Source organism: Lampetra planeri, chromosome 25 (assembly GCF_965212315.1).
Source record: "Lampetra planeri chromosome 25, kcLamPlan1.2.h2, whole genome shotgun sequence".
In the NCBI taxonomy this organism is placed as follows: Eukaryota; Metazoa; Chordata; class Hyperoartia; order Petromyzontiformes; family Petromyzontidae; genus Lampetra; species Lampetra planeri.
The window spans coordinates 12,146,791-12,164,842 of NC_136131.1; the positions used below are offsets into that span (position 1 = coordinate 12,146,791).

The following is an 18,052-nucleotide window of genomic DNA, read 5'->3' on the forward strand; positions in this document are numbered from 1 at the left end:
GGGGGGGTATAATCTGCTTTCTTAGATTGTTCGTGCTTCGCCCCCCTCTGCGCTACTCCAGTTAGCACGTTTGGCTACGTACGGTGCGAAAGAAGTTAAACAAGCGTATGCATCAATCAGAGCGGGAGTTTGCAGACGATATCTACAAAATAGGACCTTTTTTCCAGTATTAAAGAATGAACAAAAACATTTTATAGTTTTTACCCTTTCTGGAGCTCCATCTAATAGAGATCCCTCTGCCAGCAAGACATTGCAGCGCTGCACCTTTACACCTTTGCCTACTACAAGGTTCCACCATGATTGTTTTGCTATACCTAAAATTAGCTATGTACGTCGTGTTCAGCACATACTGTACGTGAACTTTGATATTGCTGCTGTGAAAGAAAATTACTAAATATGTAACGTGAATGCCAGATATAAACTTTCAGAGTGTGTGTCGAATAAGAATTTGATATGAAGATCAATAATAGATGGGCAATACGAGATTTAACAAAATGCTGTTCGCGACATTTCGCTCGTTTGATGTCTTTAAAAGAGAGGCCGAACTGTATGCAAGGCTCGAAACTTCCGAGTGAGGCCGAAGGCTACATCCGATGTATCCTTCACAGATGTGCTGCCAAGACAAACACATTCTGTCATCGTCGCTTTGATATGTATGAGTGCATCTCCTCCAGGCTGGGTGGAGAGCGTGGGCCCCCTCGCTCTGTCCTCCTGTAGCTGTTCCCCTACGCATTGATGTGGCATTCAGGGGCCATCCCCACTTTGTTTTTGATCACCGAAGCGCTATACGCGATGTGATTAAAAGGAAAATTCTCTCCCATCGGGAATGTAACTCATAGCCTGTTAGCCTAATTGAAAGTGACAGGGAATATAATGGGGGTACAGTATTTATTTATAGGAGATTTTTTGTTTTAATTTAGAGGGTTTCATTCGTGTGCATAGCATTGTATACTGGACATGAGTTATGCATATACAGTGCATGTACGAAATTGTCTGAATAGCAATACCCGCACACACACTCCAAAAATAAAACCCCAGACAAAATGTTTCTGTTGTTCAAGTGCATCCTCCCTGTTCCCCGCTGCGAGCTCCTACAGGACCTGTGAGTACCACTCCACCATATCGATCACCGATGATCCCCCCGCCAGGGCATCTTTGGTCCCAGCTGAAACGCGACCCGGCCAGACGGAACGCGGCCCCGCCGCTGCTGCGGGAAGCGTCGACGATCGCTCCGGCTGGCGGTCTGTGCTAAAGAGCTTCACAGCTCATCGGATTCCTCCAGTCGAAGTAAATATTCAGATTCTGCGTCCGCGCACGTCCTCCGGCATCGCCGCGGGAAATATCCAGCACGCGATGAGCTCTCCACGCATCCACGGCGAACAGCACTCAGCAAAGCTCGTACCAAATCTGGCAACTGAATTGAAAACTCATTTGTTTAGAGCTGCTTGTTGTTGTGTTTAGTTTGTTGTCCCTCCCCGCACTGCCGATTAGCGCGGTTGGCTACGTACGGTGCGAAAGAAGTTCAACACTCATACATGAAGTTCAACATACAGACAAGAAGTTCAACATACATACATGAAGTTCAACATACAGACAGTACATACGTACAATGCCAGTGATGATGATATGATTTATTTAATCGGCTAAACAACTCCTGGCTCTCAGCTCAAGAATTAGCGTCGTAGCCTCTTGTCTCTTCGAGCCATCTGCGTTGAATCGCTCACGCGAGGCTGGCCCATCCAAGCGTGGAGGTGACAATCAAAAACTAGAAGGAGATGTGAAGTTGAGAGCTAATAAATGTGGTGAGGCCGAAACCCGTCATCTTGAAATAAAAACAGTTCCAAAGCGTAGAGTGCAGAGCACGCAAAAACTATATCCAGACGTAACCTGTTGGTTTCGTACTCCAAGTGTCTGCCACGCAGTATTGATTTTGTGATGTGAGATATTTTCTCAAGTAGATTGCGTCGGATTTGAGCTCAGTTCAGGCGTGCGAGTGAGGCAGGATTCCATCAAAAGACGCCGTCGAGTGTAACAAGCGAGAGGCTGGCTCAGAGTTAAAGCGATTGCAGATGTCCACATGACCCTGGCAAACGTGTTTTTGTGTTGTATAAGTCATTCAAATTGTGAAGAAACAAAACTCTATGTATTTTGGAAAGACCAGCCACTAATTGTCCATCGAAGCAAGTATGTCATGTTTATTTTCTGAACTGTAATCCACTGCATCATCACCAGCCATGTTCAAGCCACTGCTGTATGAAGGCCTCTCCTCACTACCACTAGCCCTCTTGATCTGGCCATGTCGGAATCTAACCAGTGCCTGCACATGAACTGAATTCATCGCTCAATCTACTCGGTGATCCGACGGATTACATTCCTTGGCTGACCCTCTGTTATTATTCTTGAACATCGGCCATTCTATAAGTGACCTGGCTTGCCCAAACCCACTTATCTTTCCCAACAGTTAATAAATCACTAAGCTGCCCACGCATATTCTACAATCCACGTAATCCTCTCTCTGCCTCTCAGTGCAATTACAAGCATGCATCTCTCCATGATTCTTTGCACACTTTTAAAGTTTAGTTCCATATATTTCATGAATGGCTATACGTTGCGTATTGCCACATACACACACCGTCAATGTCGTGCGCAGATGGGTACTAATATCACAGGACTTGAGCAGAGACATGGCTGGGCTCTTGTAACATGGAAATCCTTAGTCAGGACCTATAATTTGAACAGCTCCATGACAGCAATAATCAATTAATAGCATAGTTCAATTATTCAACCGTTTGCACAGTAATGAATTTGCATCCAATTAATTAAGAGAACAGCACATAATAACTCTTCATGAAACGTGGCGATATTTCCATTTGCGATAGTAAAATGATCTTTGCACAGAATACTAATAAGAAGAGACTTTATTGTAACCTGCCATTTCTTTTCGTGTACGATATACATTGCACTGAGCAATAAGAGCAGATTGCAACTTGGCATCCGCATTGTGATTGGTTTAAAAGGTTTGCATCATTGTGTGTATTACAGAAAATTGCATACGTATGTTTTCTTTGTATGTACGTGACTCGCTTCAACTTGTGAAGAGTTTTCACGTGGATCGAGGTAGTTTCAGCGATGATTGTGCGTCGGAGCTCAATGGATCGTTGTGTCATGAGTCAATGAGGGATGGCGATTTGGTTGGGGAGGCCTTCAACCAGCAGTGCATTGATCATGGATGATGACGATGATGACACAACTGAGACCTGAAATACCAAATTTGAAAACAACATATTCCCCAAAGCAATTTCTCAGGTTCCCATTTGCCATTGCTGCTTCCCCCCTGGTTCTGAGTGTTGACATCGATTCTCCTCTCGGGTTTGCAACGCATAAGGAGATGCAGCGGTCGTCCAGGTGGGAGGATTGTTTTGTTACTTACAATTCAGTGCTCATGATAGCAACAACAATAGCCAAAGATTCCTGTGGGTGACTGGAGCTGCACGACTTACCCAATTGGAGAGGGATGTAAGGCGTATCCTGCATGTCGTCTTCTGCAAAGAATATGGCTTCACGTTAGTCAAAGGCAACATTCCAAAACGTGAATTAATCACACTGTCAAGAGCACAACCCCGGCAACCTTAATTGTAGCAATGTAGCTGAATAACATCTTTCAAAAGCAAACAACAAGATGTTATTTCCACGTGCTGTTGTGTTTTATCGTCTGTTTAATTGCATCTATCTACCTGCATGTATGCATTTATACCCCCAAAGTCATTATGTCAAAATATAAGTCTGACATGCACACACGGCAGCTAATGTATAGTGCAAGCAGGTGAGAGAACCCATCAAGTCGATTCATCAAGGGGTTCCTGACTTATAAAGGCGAATACAATAATGAAGACAACTGCACGAAGACTGAAAAATCTACGCTAAACATCCTCACCCAGACTAACAAGCACATCTAAAATACCCGTTTAGCACGTATGTGGTACATGCGTTGCACTCTACCGTACCTCAGCCTGGATCCTGCATGGACGCGCAATCACATATGAGCCAACAGGTGCTATAGGCTTCTGCGCGACTACCTTATGGCCAGCAGAGGGGGAGTGCAGCACAAGCCACTGCTGTGCCGTGCTATGCTCTGTATATGCCACATCTCCGCTCCTTACCTTGACCAACCCATGGGGTGGGGGGGGGTGTTAACTACCTCGCCTGGTATGCAGGAGGTCGTGGGTTCGATCTCGACCCTGACTGCCTGCTGTATATTTGGAGTGTGCGTGTCTCTCTCCCCGTGGTCGCGTGGATTTTTCTCGGGATCTTCTTGTTTTTAGAATCGACATCACGCGTTTAAAGTATTTGGCTGCTATAAATGTCCACGTGATATGGCACTTCGTCGGGCTATCATTTGTGATAGCCAGGTCGCTTCTGAACAAGAGCTATACAACTCAGTAGACCTTACCTTGTATAAATACAAAAATAGTTCTAGTTTAGATTAGTATGATACAATAATTCCTACAACCCACACAACGTGGGGAGGCCCTCATCCAGCGGTGCATTGACACAACTGGCTCTACCATGCACGCGTGGTATGCACAGCACACTTGCACATTGCATACAGCATTGTCTAGAACCCTCAATGTCTCTCCGTGTTGGTGGTGCCTTCTCTTATGGGCATCTGCTCATTGGCAGGAACGGGCACGAAGCCTCCCGAGGCCTGATTGCATCCCACTGTCGTTACCCACCAGCTGGGCTCGGGTACACATCCACGAAGGCAGCGTATGGCAGCAATTTGAGAAACATCTTTAAACGCTTTGGATTGAGATACAAGTCCAATAGGTGGCTGCGAAATCAGAGGGCCGCACAACGTGTTCTTCCGACCACAGGGACTTTGTGCAACTAGAAACCTACAATCGTGTACTCTAATTAGACCCCGCTGTTGTAAAACAACGGGCTCGTCACAGTAGCAGTGCAGGTAAGTCACGCAGGAAGGAAATGGATAACAAAAAAATCAATCTACCATGTGTATAATTACGTCACACTAACGTGGCAACACTTTGTTTTACATAGGTCTTAAGTGTCTTGGGATTGGTGGTGCAGTGGCTCGCGCACTGCCCTACACATACAGCATACCTGAGTTCGATTCCCAGCCACGGTTATCATTAGTACGGTTGCCTACGTATGGTGCGAAAGAAGTTCAACTGAGCCTTAAGTGAGTACCTGGTGTTAAGCCAGTCGGGTTGCCACCTGTCCTGATTTTCTGATAAAAATCTATAATTTTAAAAGTACCGTTTTGACAGATGCTAATAACACACCACTCAAGACAACACATTTGCAGGCAGCTCTCCCATCTGCAGGTCTTGTGAGAAATGCATCTTATTCCCATGATATATCCCGGCTAGTTGTGTCTCACAGGTGGCAACCCTTGGTGCGAGCCAAACCACCCCCGCTCGTGCGCCATGCCGACTTTATTCTGTACAGCACTCGCCCCAGCAGTCTATGTAGGCTACACAGGCAAGCTTTGTCTTTGTTTCTTTGTGCAAATGCTCAACAACAGCCGCCGTTCGAAATTACGTGACGGTGATGTCACCACAACGTTTGTGCCAGGCTAGGTGTGCTTTGAGGCCACGCAAAATGTCGAGGGTTTGCTGGCAGCAGGTAACGTGGCAGAGGGTTGACTGAGACAACTAGGAGATGCACCATCTGTGTCCCCCACTCTTACCTGCACACGGAGACAAGGATGCCCCATGGAGCCGTCAAAAGACTTTTGTTAGCGAGCACCTATGAAGGCCGGCACGGCGTACGAGGGGGTGGCGTGGCAAACACCATGCCCAGGCCGCCTTTGTCTCCCAAGTACATTGTCTCTCCAGCCACCTTTGTCCCCCCTGGTTTACACATTCCACCAGGTACTCATTTAAAGCTGAGTCGACCTAGGTAAGCCCCAAGACCGGTTCAGATAATCGTCACCGGTGTTGGCCATGAGCGGGAATCGATCTCGGGTCGCCGGTTTCGTAGCGCAGTGTAGCGCTAACCGCCACACCACCGCTCCCCCAGTGCCACACGCACAAAGATGCGTGCACGTGGGTGGATGGGTGCGCGCACGTGGGTGGGTGCGCGCACGTGGGTGGGTGCGCGCACGTGGGTGGGTGCGCGCACGTGGCTGGGTGGGTGCGCGCACGTGGGTGGGTATGCGCGCGCGCAACCTTGCTCGAAGCTGCTGTGCATGGTCCAGTAAATCTTGAGGCAGCGCTGCTCGTTCTTCTCCGCGCGCTTGCACTTGCAGCCGTAGATGGGCTGCGACTGCAGCGCCATGAGCGCGTCCATGCAGTCGGCGCCCGCGCGCCCCGGGGAGCCGTGCACGCACGCGTCCAGGCTGCGGAACGACTGGTTGCACGCCGCCTCCGCCTTGCACAGCCGCAGCGCCGCCGAGCACTCCACCCAGTCCTGCTGCTGCCGCGGCTGCTGCTGCTGCTGCTGGTGGCTCGCGCCGACGCTGCACACTGCGGGCACAGCGTGGCACGGACATCGTTGCGGACAAGCGGCGACGTGGCCCAGGGGGAGGCCTCGCTCATAGTTCCAAGGCTGTGCTCGTCAGGGGGGTCCTGCCGAGGTTTTCGTAGTCGGGGGGTAAGGGGGTGCTGTGCGTAATCCCGTTTGAGTACATTCGCAGGTAATTGTTGTGAGCACTGGGGATAATTTGGCCAACACCGGTGAACATTGTGTGGGGTTTCTTATGATCTGTAGGAGGAAACCGGAGACCCTAGAGGGAGCCAATGCAGAACAAGGTGAGAAGGTACAGACTCCTGGGTGCCGGTCCATGGCTTGGGGAGGCCTTCATCCAGCAGTGGATTGATCATGGTAGATGAGGGTGATGGTTTCAAACATAATCATTGCCTGGCCCATGGGTGGCTGAGATGTCCTCGTGGTCAGAGCGCCCAACACTGGGACTGGCCTCTACTTTCGTGCACTCAATGGGTTGATTCATGCCGTTGCGGAGTAATTGTCGCCTGGAATTTCTCCTAAAGTGTACCATCTGCCATGAAGTGGATGTGAAGGTCTACGTTACATAAGTTGCGAGTTTTCTGAAGCCATGGCCTGAACAATCCACAACTGCCAAATATATGCCGTGCAGATGAATGTTTGTGTGTAATGTTATGCCACATTGGTGTTTCATTTATGACACTATCCTGAAGTTTAAAATGAACTGCTTGTTTGAAAATATATGCTGCTCTTAAATAATGTTTTACCATGTGGCCGTGTTCCTAATATATCAATGGAAACTGCAATGTGGCTGACAGCTTTTACATTTCTAAACTGTTTAAATACAAAATCACGGGGATTTGTTTGTTTTGTATTCTAAATATATTTGGCGTGGAGGAGAAGGCACAGCAGCTGACTCCAAATACAGGACACGGGAAGTCAGACACAGCCTTCTCTTATGAGAGTTCGCTTAATCTCTCGGATTTTCAATCAAAACTATGGAAATTACCTGCAGCTCCAATGAGGGAAAATGTAAATGACTGTGTGCCTTAAAACGTACAGCAGTACCTCTGTTGATGATGTTGACATTTGGACCAATCAATCGACTCTAAATGGACCAGCGCAATCTGCTGTTCTCCCAACACCCAGGAAGGTGTTTTTCATCAACATCATCATCTCAAAGCATGTGTTGCTTTGTGCCAGTTTTGAAATCAGACAGCTAATTCCCAGACTCAATACTGGGGTGCCTAGCCACAGAAAAATTCGGGACTATTTATATTGTCCCAGTCTTCTAATAAATCATCGCAGCTTTTATCCATATTTGGCTCTGATAATGTATCACTGGCAGTTAGTGGGCTGCTCAGGGTAAGGTGCTAATGCTACATTTGAGCTGAAAAACACCAAGATCCCCTTAGACAAGATCGCTAGCAGCACAGCCAGCACCGTCCACTCTATAGTCAAGTAATAGGATGTGAATGTGTGTTATATATTTATATGTGCAGGGTGGAGCCGTGGGCACTGATTAGCATAATGCACTCTGCACCTGGTGACCTGAATTTGATTCCCAGCCACGGCTAACACAATTGGAAAGTGATATCTGTACCGGAGTGGACCCCACTTCATGCAACTTCAAAGCACAGCATGATGAAGTATGTTCAAACAACCCTCTGTGACCACATGGGGTGAGGAGGGGTGCTCCTCATCCAGTAGTAGATTGGCAACATAATGGCAATGTACTGTATTAGCAATCCAGAGAGTATGCGAGAATAGGATACTGTTAAATAAAACCCACATTTAAAAGAAATGCTCTTTTGAGCAACTGCTGCACACTCACACACGCGCGCGCGCGCGCAAAACAATTCACCATCTCAAAATAGCGGATGGCCATCCTGCAGCCTTGGCACTAGTTCAAGTATTAGTAGGCAGCCCTTTCAGATCTCACGGAAATTGCTATATCCTGGATTTTTGCCATGGCAAAGCTATGGATAAAAATGCTGGTGCCCGCACTGCCCAATTGAATTCTCTCCGTCTGAGGCCACAACTACTGCGACTGCTGAAACTAAACAGGACACCCTCTTGTGCACAACGCAAACGCTTGACACGCGTGCGCGCGAGGCAACACCCTCGGTTAATAATGTATGGGTACGGCACCAGTCACTCCCCGATATTCATCAGGCCACTTATAATGTGACTCACTGGTTCACAATGCGCTGATATGTCACGTGCGGCTCTCAGTTGAGAACACTTCTGTTCTGGAGCTTGTGATTACCCGCGGGATTTTGTGTAAACCTGGTGGCGTTGGAGGGAATAAACTGGCGTGACATATAAATCACTGTCTTTGCTTCGCCGGTGGCTGAAGGGGAAATACGAGCTAATTGGGTGGAATGTGAAATAATTGGTAGCTGGAACACATGCAGCGCATTCTCAGAATTTGTAATTGTCTGAGAAATGATTAACTAATTGGTAGAAGACGTATTTTTTTATGTCAAATACGGTCGGGGCAGAACATGTCGCTAGAAAGCACAATGGTAGACGGTCAAGAATTATGACGGAGTGGCCAAGGAATGGAACGCGTCTCAGAGAACAATTGAAGGAGATGGAGCAATGAAATCAGCTCGTGTGCTGCAGGTGCCGGATGTAGAATCGCATCGCAGAGTCGTGAGAGACGGTGGAGGTTTATCAGGATCTTCATCTAGCAGTGGATTATGATGATGATTTTCTTTAACTCTGCTTGTACAACATATGGCACGTGGCTAAAGGATGCTTATGGAACCAATGCAAGTTACATTCTTGGGTTTTATCGGTAAAGTCACGTAGGTAAAAAAAATAATAATAATAAAAAAAATCACGACGTTTCGGAGGCAACACAGGTACTGCATATATGTGGGTCCTATTGAGGAGAGGATAAGTGCACACAAAGGACTGAAACATTTCGCTAATACTGCACTTGACATTGCGAGAAGCCCCGAGCGCTCGCACGTCACCCTGAGGGCTGTATACGCGACTTGTGCCGATATCACGTTTCTTTAGAAAAAAACCCAAGACATTCTTGGAATAAGAAGTAGTATAATAAGGGACATTTGTTTCAGTTATTCAACGGGGCATTAGCCTATTACAACAGAGCATTTATTTACGGCGATTTAAATTGTGTTATAGCTATTGTATAAAGTACATGCGTAATCAAATCATTGGAGGTTAAAAATAAAATTCTACGAGGTATAATACACGAGATGGAAAAGTTTTTAAAACAACGCAGCCTGCGAGTAAGTTTACATTAAATTAACTCATTAAATTATATTACCATCAAGACCATCGTGAGTATATGGCATTTACATGTCATGTCTAAAACCACTAACAAAAAACTAAAGAAAACAACAAATTTCGATGTAAAGCTTTCGTGACTGCACGGATTCATATTCTTGGTTCTTTCGGTAACGTCACGTAGAAAGAACCAAAAATAAAAAAACAACAACAGACTGCAGAGTTGATCGAGAACGTGTGCGTACCATGAATTACTCCTTTAGAGCATTCTAAAATATTTTTTCAGTCCTTGCTTAGTCCACTGCTGCACGAAGACCTACTTCACACTGGTTAGTGCTGGTTGGTAAAGCTGGGGGTGTGCAGGACTAGTTCCACTCGCCACTTATGTGAGCCCGCGGTCGGGGATCGAACCGAGACTGCCGTGTTGGCGGCACAGCGCGCGGACGATCTGCGCGCCGCCGCTCCCTCTGGCGCGCGCGAGAGTCAGACCGTTACCTCTGCACGAGTCATCGTGAATTATATCATTGCGAGAGTGAAGTTCGCCCGTAGCCCCCCCCCTCCCCATGCTTACAACGTCGACTGACATGCAATTTAAATTGCTCCGTATATGGGCACAGAAAACTGGTGCGTTGAAGTGCAAAACAAATATTGGGATGGATGAAAAAAACAAAGAGAGGGGAAAATAAGAGAGAGGTAGGAATAGATGGATAGACATGTGGATGAATAGATGCACGAATAGTCACATTGACCGGTGGATTAACAGACTGGTTAATAGACATGTGTAGAGACGGATGGATACACTGATTAATAGACAGACGGATGAGTAGATAGATGGACAGAATTGATTAATTGACACTGCATTCACATACAGACGGATGATTAGCTGCATGTATGAACATTGTTTATGAACAAGAGTATGAATAGACGGGTGAATTGACGACCACACGATGAGATTGGATGGATTTCGCCCACAGCACAAACATTCGAGGATGAACACATTTTGTGAGCAGATGATTGATTTGACAGTCGGATGAGTAGATTAATTTTATACCTACGTGACTTTACCGAAATAACCAAAGAGTATGGATTCCTGCAGCCACGAAAGCTTCAAATCAAGAATGAATGGGAAGATTTGATAAATCCGTTTAAATTAATAGACAGACAGAGGAATAGCTCGATGGCTGGATAGACAGCTTTGGTGAATAGGCGCTTGCATTCATAGACACGCCTGGGTGAATAGACAGACGGTGAACAGATATTAAGAACGGCTGAAGTCAGACAAACCGAATAGGCAGCTGTGAGTGAGAGGGGATGCGTGGGACAGCACGGAGCTACTCACGCACTGAGACGAACACGAGCAGCGCGCAGGCGACAGCGCACATATTGAGGCGCATCGCGAGCATCTTCATCCTCGTCCTCCCTGCGCCGAACCACCAACGTGACCCACCAACGTGACCCACCAACGTGACCCACCAACGTGACCCACCAACGTGACCCACCAACGTGACCCACCAGCAGCGAACAGCAGCGCGCCAGCAACTTTCACTTTGTGCTGGGCCCGCTCGCTGGGAGCCTTTGTCGCAGCCAGCGGCTACAAGTCAACTCCGAACCAAAGCAACACGGCAACACTAAAAAATTGCACAAGCAGTCAACGAACAACGCAAGGGGCAGCGGGACCCGTTGGTTAGACCGGCGAAAAGAGTATAATCTTGTTTTGTAGATTTGAGTGACTTGCTGCTGCTGCTGCTGCTGTAGCAGCTGTCTGCCTGAGATCGTAGAGCAGTCGATCTGAGCTGCCGGTGGTCAGTATCCGCAAACTGTCAGCCCTGCCACTCAGAGGCATGCGGCAGGTTCCTGTGCGCGCTGTGCTGCAATGAAGCGGGCTTCGGCAGGAGGAGTCGCGTCTTATATAGCGGCGGGGTGTGCGTGTGTGCGCGTACGCACGTGTACACACACACACACACGCGCGCGTGTGTACATGTCAATATGCGCATTGCCTCTTGCAGGGCATCATCGCGCCGCTACGCCACCTCCAGTCAGTCTTCTCTCTGCTGCTGCTGCTGCGTCACTTGGCTCTTCACGTGCGCGTGACTCCGTCAGTCGTGACTCATTGCGGGTGCTTTGTGATTAGTATTGGTGTATTATCGTGTTAAGTGTGTGTGTGTATTGTTTTATTAGCTTAAGTGTGTGTGCTGAAATGTCAGGTCGGACTCCGGGAAAGCGTGGCTGGGAGTAATGAAGTCATTGTCGACAACAGAGCACTGACACGCCGCTGCATGCCACGGATTGTAAGACGCACGTGGACTGTACTCTGTGTGTGTGTCAAGGGGAGCGGTGGTGCAGTGGTTAGCGCTACGCTGCGCTACGACCCTGGCGACCTGGGTTCGATTCCCGCTCACGGCCAATACCGGTGACGATTATCTGAACCGGTCCTGGGCCTCCGCTAGGTCGACTCAGCCTCAAATGAGTTATCTGGTGCTGTGTATAAACATCGCCACTGGGGAGACAAAGACGGCCGGGCGTGGTGCTGGCCACCCACCCTCTCGTGTACCGTGCCGGCCTTCATAGGTGCTCGCGAACAGCACTTGTCCCAACAGTGTTACAGGCTACACGGTGGATCTTTGTCTCTGTAAGCAAATACAAGCTGGGAATGGGTCTTGACAATCGGGTGAAATAAATCGCTTTGCGATGTTCCGTCGACAGTGGTGCACAATAAGAACCAATAAAAAAACGACTTAACTACTTATTTGTCAATGCTCCTTCTTGAGAGCACGCGTAGCGAGTGAAGCGTGTGCGTTGACTTCATTTAGACTGGACGCAGCTTTGTGGTGTACGAATGGTGGAAACGTAAGTGTCGATTGCGCCCGCGTTACCATCGTAACTACTCCATCAAGCCAAGGTCCTCCTGGGCTTTGTTGGACCATACTTCACCAATTTGGTCAGCACTCACTGGTGAAGAGACGACTGTAAACCAGACTCAGACTGCCTGCCAAGCGCAATGTGCGGACCTCTACTTATCACAGCTCCCCTACACAGTGCTGATGGACGTAACATCATTACAGAGGACTACACGTTGTACACAGTAGTTATATGACAATATTACAAGGAAGAATCACAACATTTATTTATACTGGAGGCATCCGATGAACTATCTGCGTATATATGCAGCGTTGTGTTTAGCCACGCCAATGTTTAGAAACTGACAATGACCAAGAACAAACACGGGAGCGCAGGGAGAATGATTTTCGCGAACCTAAACCGAAATTGAATAGAAAAAAAATCTGTGCACGTGTTAGATAACAGCCGCAGGCTAAACACATCACGTACAAGGGATGACATCGGCTCGTGAGATCGGGGCGTATCGGTGGCAAGATGTTAACTTCCTCGCCCGGTGTACAGGAGGTCGTGGGTTCGATCCCGACCCTGACGTCTGGTGCTGTCTATTTGGAGTTTGCGCGTTCTCCCGTGGGTCCTCCGGTTGTTGCCTCCACATTTAGAATCAACATCACGCGTTTAGAATATTTGGCTGCTATACATTTCCAAACGATAACGATAAGCCACTTTGTTGAGCTGCCATTTGTGACCCGGTCGCTTCTGAAAAACAGCTCTATAGCTCAGTGGGCCTTACCTAGTAAAAACAAATTGTGTGCAGATGCGAGGTGGATCACAGGATCGTGAAAGATGGTGATGGCTGATAATGATGAAGACTATAATTGTGTTGCCGTTCCGCATTTTGCTTTCCGTGTTTTACTACATGTAGGGCGCTGTAGTGAATTACTTTTCAAAAGTATATCTTATCTTTGAAAATATCATGAAACAACTTCAAATCGAATGATATTGGGGTGGGTAGATTGATGACACAGTGGTTAACGGGCAATCCTCCGTCACTAAACCGAGCCCTACTACATCACTAAACCACACTGACCTGCATGGTGAAGTATGGTCAAACAACACCCATGACCCACGCTGTATGGAAGAGGCCTTCATCCAGCAATAGATTGATGAAGGATTTTGTAAATAAAAAAATATAATTGTAATGATAGCGAATGTAATTATTGATTTATAATTTAAATGCTAATGCCCATATGCATGCCATTGTGGTTGGTGTTTTGTACTAATAGTGATGTTTAAACAATTGTAATTTGATCAGCATGATGTCTTATCGTTTGCAGCTCCTGGCGAAGCTGCCCGCATGCGGAGTCAAACCCTCCGCACGTCACGTGACGCAAAGTGCAACCCGACAATGCATCGCAGAGCCGTGCAGCACAATCTCGACAAACCTACGCCGTCTGCAATTTGGTTTACATACCGAATATATGAGCCACATTCATGTATTACTCAAAACTGTCGTAATATATTTGTTTATGAGTCTATATTAAATGGGTTGTTGTTTTATCCTCCCCAAAAGCTGTTATTGGCAATCATTTTTCATTTTCCATTATTGGATGCAATTAATAATTCCAAATCATGGCTGCATGTCTTGTTAAGAACAAAAACAATGTGTACACCAGGAACATAAAAATAAGTCATAGTCTGGTTATAGTTTTACAAACATGGGCTTTCAAATAAATTACACCAATCCACGACGTAATTTCATGCATAGCAGATTGGAAAATATTGGCAGCTCACTGCAAAGGGAGGGGATAAAACACCATGGCTCTGGTGATCGATGAGAAAAAGAAAAGAAAACAACCTCTTCCCAGAAGACCAGCTGAGTTGTATTCGGCAAGTACCTGATTGCGCTGTTTGCCAAAAGCACTTTGCTGTGTATTGCCAGAGACTTGCCAGGCAAGGAGTGGTTTTTCCAGCAGAACCAGTGTATAGCAGTCAGGAGGGGTTATTGGCCCTCTGGCGAGCTTGAGAGCTTTGCTTTTAGACGTCACGCCTTTGCATTCCTACACTTGACTCAGCTTGGAATTTTGAATAAATGTATAAGTCTCGAGCATTAATGGTTTTTAGAAAGGTGCTTGATGGCAGGCAAGTGAAGCATACGGTGAGCGCAGGAGAGCGAACGCGCACATCGCCGTAGGGTTGCTTGTTATATCGAATTATTAGGTCGCTATAGAAATAAATGTCTGTACAACGTCTGAACATGGTTTTAAAAAAAACAGTCAAAGCTGCAAAAGAACTCCCCGTGTTTAGCATAATTTGTATTTCATAAACTTGGAACAACAATGGTTAAAGAAATTACAAGGCAGGTTTAAATGCCACAGTTTTTTTTATTTGTTCATTTCATCTTCACAGCTGTAATACAAGATGACACAGGAGGAGATTGCCTGCAGGTTGGAATGCGAGCGATTTGGGTAGTTTGCGCAGCTGATAGTTTCATTCCAAAGCAACGTGGTCATTGTTGAAATGTACATTACAGACCCCATACAATAGTACAGCCTAAATTCAAACATTTAATTATTACTATAATAACTTATCCAGTCAACGAAGTGCTTTCGCAAAAAATAATCTCACAAAATTGATGTGGATATAATATGTAAAGCAATCATTTACAAAATAAATAAAGCAGGTTAAAAGTCTGATTAATTGGTAAACAGTGATTGTGGATTTGTTGTGGATTATGAACTAAAACTTTGTCTTGTTCCAAGCTATATATTGTGGATTATTATTTTGTAGTTCAATGTTCAATATGAAATTAAGTGATTAATGGTGATACAGTATGATATTAAGAATTAATGAAACCACCAATCGCATGAAACATATATACATTTAAATTTACGTAATGGCACACGCATAATATGATGCGTTTATCATATTATGCATCTATCAACCAATGCATAATTATTGTGGAATTTAGAATTTAAAAAAATCTGATGTCCTAATATTTATGCCTCAAACACAGACAAACGTTACAATTTGGATTGAAACTCGTGAGCAGTGAACGAGGCATGCTACATTTAGTACACTATCAATAAACACGGGAAAGTTATAATTAGATGTTTGGTCACGTCTTGAAAAAATACCTAAATATAGTTTCGCTGCTAACACTTTCTGCCGAATTGTTCATATTCCTAATTGCTCATATTCCTAATTGCTCATATTGCACTGCCACGTGCTTGGTGCTGCTCTCCCCCCTTCTCTTCAGAAGCCATTTGGCTGTAGACAACAGCCTTCTGTTGTTGTTGTTGTTGGGTGATTGTGCCCTGACGTCTGGGACTTAACGAGAAGCCCACTTCCGTCGTCTTCACCAGCAGCGAAGGGGCTGATACCTTTGCGCCGTGCAGCTGCTGTGGGTCCCACTGGAAGCTCTGCCTCGTCACGTGGCTTATCTCCGATGGTATGGACCACTCGGACCTGGTAACAACGATGCACAAATATGAGTATTCATCAGTCATATGAGTGCAAGGAAAAGCAACTGAGTTATGGGCCACAGTCCACTGAGTTGTTTAGTTGCCAATTAAGGTCGAGGCAGAGCCCAGCAATTACGTGGGTGGAAGGGCCTCCACGTCGCGGGAGGTCCAAGAGAAGCCCTCCAGGAGAGGGCTTGTGGCCTACTCTGAGGCTGACCGGACGTCTCGGAAGAGGTGGAAGTACCCGGACTTTACCAACCACACGTGACCTGCCAATTGACTCTGGTGTACCCAATCAGTTCATGTAAAACACAAGTTGCTTTGTGTCAATGATAATCATCAACACCGTGAAAACATGGCATTTGAAAATAATTATTGTTTATCACCCTGTGTCAATCCACTGCTGGGAAAAGTCGTCCCTACACTGTCAGCCATGGGATCTGTTTAACCATACTTCACCACGCTGGTCGGTTTGGGTTTGTGGACGGGGGTGCTGGAACCGGTTCCAATACCATTCGTCACTCATGTTAGCCGTGGCATGGAACCGAACTCAGGTCGTTGGGTTCATAGCGCACGGTGGGTACCGCGGTGGTGAGATGTTAACTAACTCACCGCATATACAGGAGGTCGAGGATTTCATGCCGACCTTGACGCCTGCTGCTGTATATTTGGAGTGTGCGTGTTATCTCCGTGGTCGCGTGGATTTTTCTTCAGGTCCTTCGGTGTTTCCCTCCACATTTAGAAAAATGCCTTTAAAGTGTTTTGCTACTTTAAATTTGCACACAATGATAAGCCACTTTGTTGAGCTATCATTTGTAGCCACGCTTAAGGGCTTTAACCGGTAAAATAAAAGTAGTATTAGTTTAGTGCACTAACCTCTGCACCACCGCTCCTCTCGTGGACAATGCGGCAATCAAGTGTCTGGTGAAGGCTTTTGATTCAGAATGTAATAATTCATGAAGTCATAAAACAACGGATATTCTTACACTCACAATACACCCTTAGAATCTTGTGTTAAAAAAAAATTCTGTGCTGACAATTTACAGTAGTCGTGTTGCATTAGACGAATGGAGCAGCAGACACAACTGTACAAACGACACGGAAAAACAAAAACGGTGAAACGAAAACCCAGACAAGAATTGACTCTGGATTTGCTCCGCGACCCCTGATCATGATAATCAAATCGCTCGAGATGAGCGAATCAATACGCGGCCCCGTGACCATACCCGTATTTCTCGCACTGCTGTGCATGTCGAGGTCTGCCTCCTCTAAGAAAGTCCCCTGGTCTGCACTGGCCTGGCCACATGGACGCAGCGCGAGTTCACCCTTCAACTCTGCGCCACATCTACCCGCGGGACCTTTTTGCCAGTGTCAAAAATTATGAAAAAATAATAATGAGGTTTTACACCTATTATTAACCTTTAGCAAGGATCCAGGTCTGCATTAACCACACACACGTGTGGCAAAACATGAAAATAAACATGCTCTGATGATGATGATATTTGATGTATCGTCTTTGAAACTGATTCGCCTCCACCAGAGACAACCTTCTCTGTGGCCGCGTCTCACCGCCAGTGTCGGACCAGAAGACGCCAAAAAGCGAACTGGACGGAGATAATGCACACGTATCATCGCACGCGTACCATAGCGCGTGTATCATAGCACGCGTATCATCGCACGCGTACCATAGCGCGTCTAGCACGGGTCAAGCAGTTACCTCTATGGGAACTTTTTAGTTCCAGTATGAAAAATTATGAAAATATAATAGTAGATTTTACCCTTTCTGGCAATAAAACAGGCGTTCATCACCTGCATGTCACCTTCAGGGCATGCACACGCCTCTGTGATGCGCACAGAACCGGTGGATAGTTTTGCATAATCACAGAAAACTGTTTGCAATGTTCCACAATGCCAACATCAACCTTGCTACTCACACACATTACAATGTCCCCACTCTGCCAAGTTTTCGCAACCTACAACACCGAAATATCCAAACATTGAACGCCCACCACGCGTTATCACTC

The 18,052-nt window shown here is 46.4% G+C and overlaps 1 protein-coding gene across 1 annotated transcript in view; it reads right to left on the minus strand.

Moving 5' to 3' along the window:
* LOC144727476 (GDNF family receptor alpha-1-like) overlaps positions 1-11,639 on the minus strand; it is a 31,894-nt gene extending 20,255 nt beyond the window's left edge. Inside the window, exons 1-3 of the mRNA XM_078606333.1 lie at positions 11,069-11,639; positions 6,192-6,488; positions 3,501-3,542 (exon numbers count right to left, since the gene is read on the minus strand). Coding sequence (XP_078462459.1) covers positions 3,501-3,542; positions 6,192-6,488; positions 11,069-11,138 — 409 coding nt within the window. The 5' untranslated portion in view covers positions 11,139-11,639. The remainder of the gene's footprint in view (positions 1-3,500; positions 3,543-6,191; positions 6,489-11,068) is intronic.
* Between the last annotated feature and the right edge of the window lie 6,413 nt (positions 11,640-18,052).